Source organism: Rhagoletis pomonella, unplaced genomic scaffold, assembly GCF_013731165.1.
Source record: "Rhagoletis pomonella isolate Grant_MI unplaced genomic scaffold, Rhpom_1.0 Rhpom_scaffold_00982, whole genome shotgun sequence".
NCBI lineage: Eukaryota > Metazoa > Arthropoda > Insecta > Diptera > Tephritidae > Rhagoletis > Rhagoletis pomonella.
The window spans coordinates 35,695-40,113 of record NW_023459536.1 but is presented as its reverse complement, the minus strand read 5'-3'; the positions used below and the strand labels follow the sequence as shown (position 1 = coordinate 40,113).

Here is a 4,419-nt window from a genome sequence, read left to right as displayed (position 1 = left end):
GTAACCAGCAAATAGTAGACGTGAAAACAGCATTCCATCGAAGAGAGCGAAAGTGTTTTGGGAAGCTCTGAGTGTACACCAATACTAGCACTTGAATGAAGTCAAAGAGTATAAGATCGTGGGGGGAAACATTGGCGCATTCACCAGTGGGCCGAAAGTACTTTGACGGGAGATTGTATGTATGCACACACGTAACTATATACATACATAAATATGTATTTACATAATTTTATTTGTATGGGAAAGGGGCAGTGGCGCACCACTCAAATCCACAGGTAGTTGCAGAAAACTAGTAATGGAAAGCTTACAAACAAACGTTTCAGTGTGTGCTTTACGATCAGATTGTGTATGCTATGTTTTGTTGATATTTTCGGCAACTTCTTTTAGACAGGCGAAGATATCTTTTTATAATTTGCTTCTGCTTCTACTAATTCATTTTGGAATCTCTTTCTTTGAAGTTTCTTTTCGGTTAATGCCGGAGATAACAAGCGAGTTACAGTCCAACTTTTAGTTGCAATTCAGAAATTGTGGCGAACAGACGTGTGCAGCGCTTCGGTAACGAACAAAGTTAACCCCGTTTTTCAGAGACAAGCAGCAGAGGGGTCAATTTAGAGAATTCGGGCGTAACTTAACTGACACCATATTTCCTTTGGTATTAAAAACGGGAGCTCCGTTAAAGAAAAAAGCTTGCGTGCTTCCCCAGACTCGCCATTCGTCATTGCATAAGCGACGTCATTGTCGGTATTGCGATTAACAGGCGGTCGGGTTGTTCAGTTACACAGTCGGTGGTTGTTTTCGGTGGGTCATATACATTTTCTTTCGTTAGCTCAGACGCCAACTGCGTGGCTGCAGCGTACGAAGACATCGTCGTCATTGTTGGGCCAAAACGAAGACGCTGAAGACTTGGCGAAGAGCCACGATAGCCAAAGTTGCAGCAGCGGCAACTGCAAGTTATTGAGTTGGTTACACTCATGAACGGATGCGGACGCGGACGCGCACGTCGTGTAAGTGGAAAATATAAAATCGGTTGCATCATTTGTGAAACACTTCAGTCGACCGAGGAAGGTTGTTAAGTAAAAGTGACGGCTCGCGCGGTAAACCAGACGCTTTAAAGCTAACTAACAGTAACGAAACCAAATTTAAATTTTCAAAATTACTTACTCGACAAATCATTCATGTTGGTAAAATAGATAGAAAGAAATATACGAATTGAGTGAATTAAAAACATTGGGTGCGATTAAACTAAAACACAAAATGAATGAAAATAGTGAGTTGTGAAATGAAAACAGACGTTTATTTTATTACAAAAAACTAAACCGACATTTAATGAAATTGCATCGCAAATACTAGAAAAACATATTACACATATATGTATGTACAAGCCGTGACTATTTTTGTAAACTTTTTATAAAAAGAATTGTGACAGCAGCTGTTCCAACAAAAAACAAAAAAAAAACAAATTTCCGACATTAAATTGCTGCCCTAACTAAAAAAATTAAAAGCAGAATATATGTACATGAAATAGAACACAAAAGTCAAAGAATGCTAAAATTTGTTACGACTCAAACCAAATCCAAAGATTTTACCTCATAAAACTGTGCAAACCAAAACAGGACTTTGAAAGGCAATTGGTAATATTAATGTTGAAAGATACACATATGTACCTATATATTTGAAGACCACAGCAAACGCACCCAAAGTGACTTAAACAAACAATCAAAGAGAAAATCTTTGTGATTAAAAACGCCATAGAATTTTTGGTGAATAATAAAAAAGCACTAATAAAGTTTCTCGTATTCCCGTGGCTAATAATCATTAAAATGGTTTAAGCGTCCATCTTTAGGGCTCAGTTAAATTTCGTGCTATAATTTAATTCCATAAGCTAACTTCATCCGGGGGAATAGTATACAAACTGCAAAATTTTGCCTTCATTCGCGCAACTTAAAATGCTCAACATGGAGTCAACGCAGATGTACGACACCGTGCAGACCCTCTCTCAGCTGGACCTCAAAAAACAGCCTCCGCCCCAACAGGCAATCATCGGCCAAATCACACTGACTGCCATGCCCAGCGCCCACCAGCAAAACAACAACGCGAACCCCAACATGAACAACCCCAATAGCAATAATAGCAACGGCACAGATGCCAACAACAACAATAATGTTGGAAATATGGCAGCATCTGCTGCAATTGCTGCGCAACAACAGAATTCTGGTCTGGTGGTCAAACAACACGCAGTCCATCAAATGCAACATGCGGCCGCGGCTCTTAACAACAACAATACCTCCAACATTAACGCCAATGTAAACAATGTGAACAACCTGCTTCAGAAGCAAATGCTGCAGCAATACTCCCAATCTGATCTGGACGAGTTGACCGCACAGGAAATCACTTTGGATCTGCAACACTTGATCGACGATCAGTTTCGCGAACAGGAGGGCCTGGGTATATTCAGCGACATGGTAACAAGCCCCGGAGGGCTTTCAGCCACCCTGCCGCCCAACGGGATGGTGAGCGCAGCGGCAAAAGTGTTGCAACAGCATCAACTGCAGCAACAGTCGCTGCGCACTCAACAGCACAATTACGGACGCAGCGCTCTGGCATACATGCCACAGGCGGTTCACTCCGGCGCAGCCTACAGTACTAACTCAAGTGATGAGAACTCTTCGGTGGGCTCAGACACATCCACCATTAAAGAGGAGCCCATCGACCCGGAATATCGCCGCCAATTACAGGAGACAAACGCAAACAATGCAGCGGCGGCAGCTTTCATCACAAATAGTGGTGCCAACGGTCTCTACAATCCCTACCAGACAGCGGCAAACAACGGCCCGGTCAACACCGGCGGTATGAACAACGGAGCTGGCGGTACAGCACCCAACTTCACAACCCTCACCTCAGCTAACGTGCTGGCACACCATTCTATGAATCTTCCTCATCTGGCAGCTGGCGCCCATCTCCTCAAACACCATAACAAACAACTCCAACATCAACGCAAATCTTCGCTCAAGCATGTAGACAAGGGCAGCGAGGAATACCGACGAAGACGAGAACGTAACAACATAGCGGTGCGAAAATCGCGCGAGAAGGCGAAGGTACGCTCACGGGAAGTAGAGGAGCGGGTCAAGACGTTGCTGAAAGAGAAGGAGGCACTTTTGCGCCAACTACAGGAGATGACCAATGAAATTCAACTACACAAACAGATCTACATGCAGCTTATGAACCATGCGAATCCGGAAGTGAGTCGCGTTTGTCGCAGTTTCCTTAATACCAACGACCATGGGCTGTAAAATCTCCAGGATAACGCACAAAGCAGCAACCATCATCTCCAGCGTTAAACGAGTATGAAAGTGGGCGACGAATGTCGCTGAGCGTAAGTGCGATTGCGAGCGTGTATGTATTCTGTATGCATAAATAAACGCTGTGCGTGTGTGTAGCAAGTAGCTCCTTGTCAGAATGCGTTGAGTGTAAAGTAGTAAAATTTCTAGAATCAAGCTTGAATGCTATGGGCTTAAAAAATATATGAATGTACCTAAGGTCTCATTTTTTATACAAATCAAGAAAACTGTAAATTGTAATATAATTTAAAGAGAGAGTCGAAATAGAGGCATTCCTCAAAAACCTGAATCTGCTTATATATTTAAATTATAGTAAATGTAAATAGATTTTTAAAGTTAACTTATTTTAAATACTGGAATAATTTTTAAAGGCAAGCGAGCAGCATAATTTCGTCAACAATTATGTAAAATATTTCAAACACTTCAGCGGTAGAGCATTACATAAAATAATTTTTTGCACAGTAGCTAGATAAATAACAGAAGAAAAAACATTGTACATATGTACATACTATATACATACGTGGAGAAATTTAAAAAAGTGCTGGTTTTTAATGTCTTTAATAAATTTCGAAAACTGTGATAACTTGGCTATTTGAAGCCACAGAGAGGAGTATAACCCATGTAAATTCGTATGCGTGCATGACCACAATTCAATAATGTCTATCGCAAAAACATTGTGGAACTCAAGCACTTAAGAATGTACATATAATATGGCAACAGTAGATACAAAATATTCAGAAGCTTGCTAGTAAGTGATTTAAAGTAAATAACATACACACGTACACATGTTTGTGTGTGTTTTTGCCGCTTTATTTTTCAAAGTTTTGAAAATATTCACTCGAAGGTTTGTACTTACTTAATTTAAACACTCGCCTTGCGATTTAAATCTAATTTATGTAATTTAATAAAAATTTAATGAATGTACGATAAGCCAAAGAAGTGTTAAGCAACGTAATAATATGAATATATGTATGAATATACATTCATACACACATATATGGAATTATAATGTACAGACACAACCACCCAAAATGGGCAAATATGCAATATGAAAGTATGAGTATGTGGATTAGGACGGGTC

General features: G+C 40.4%; 1 protein-coding gene across 1 annotated transcript; it reads left to right on the top strand.

The window, feature by feature from the left end:
- The first annotated feature begins 1,494 nt into the window (after positions 1–1,494).
- On the top strand, positions 1,495–3,400 carry LOC118751770 (CCAAT/enhancer-binding protein-like). The gene has a single exon (XM_036486587.1). The coding sequence runs from the start codon at positions 1,947–1,949 to the stop codon at positions 3,288–3,290; it is 1,344 nt and encodes a 447-aa protein (XP_036342480.1). The 5' UTR covers positions 1,495–1,946; the 3' UTR covers positions 3,291–3,400.
- Positions 3,401–4,419: the final 1,019 nt, after the last annotated feature.

Coding starts and splice junctions, on each gene's coding strand:
- LOC118751770 (XM_036486587.1), top strand. CDS start 1,947: ATGCTCAACATGGAGTCAACGCAGATGTACGACACCGTGCAGACCCTC.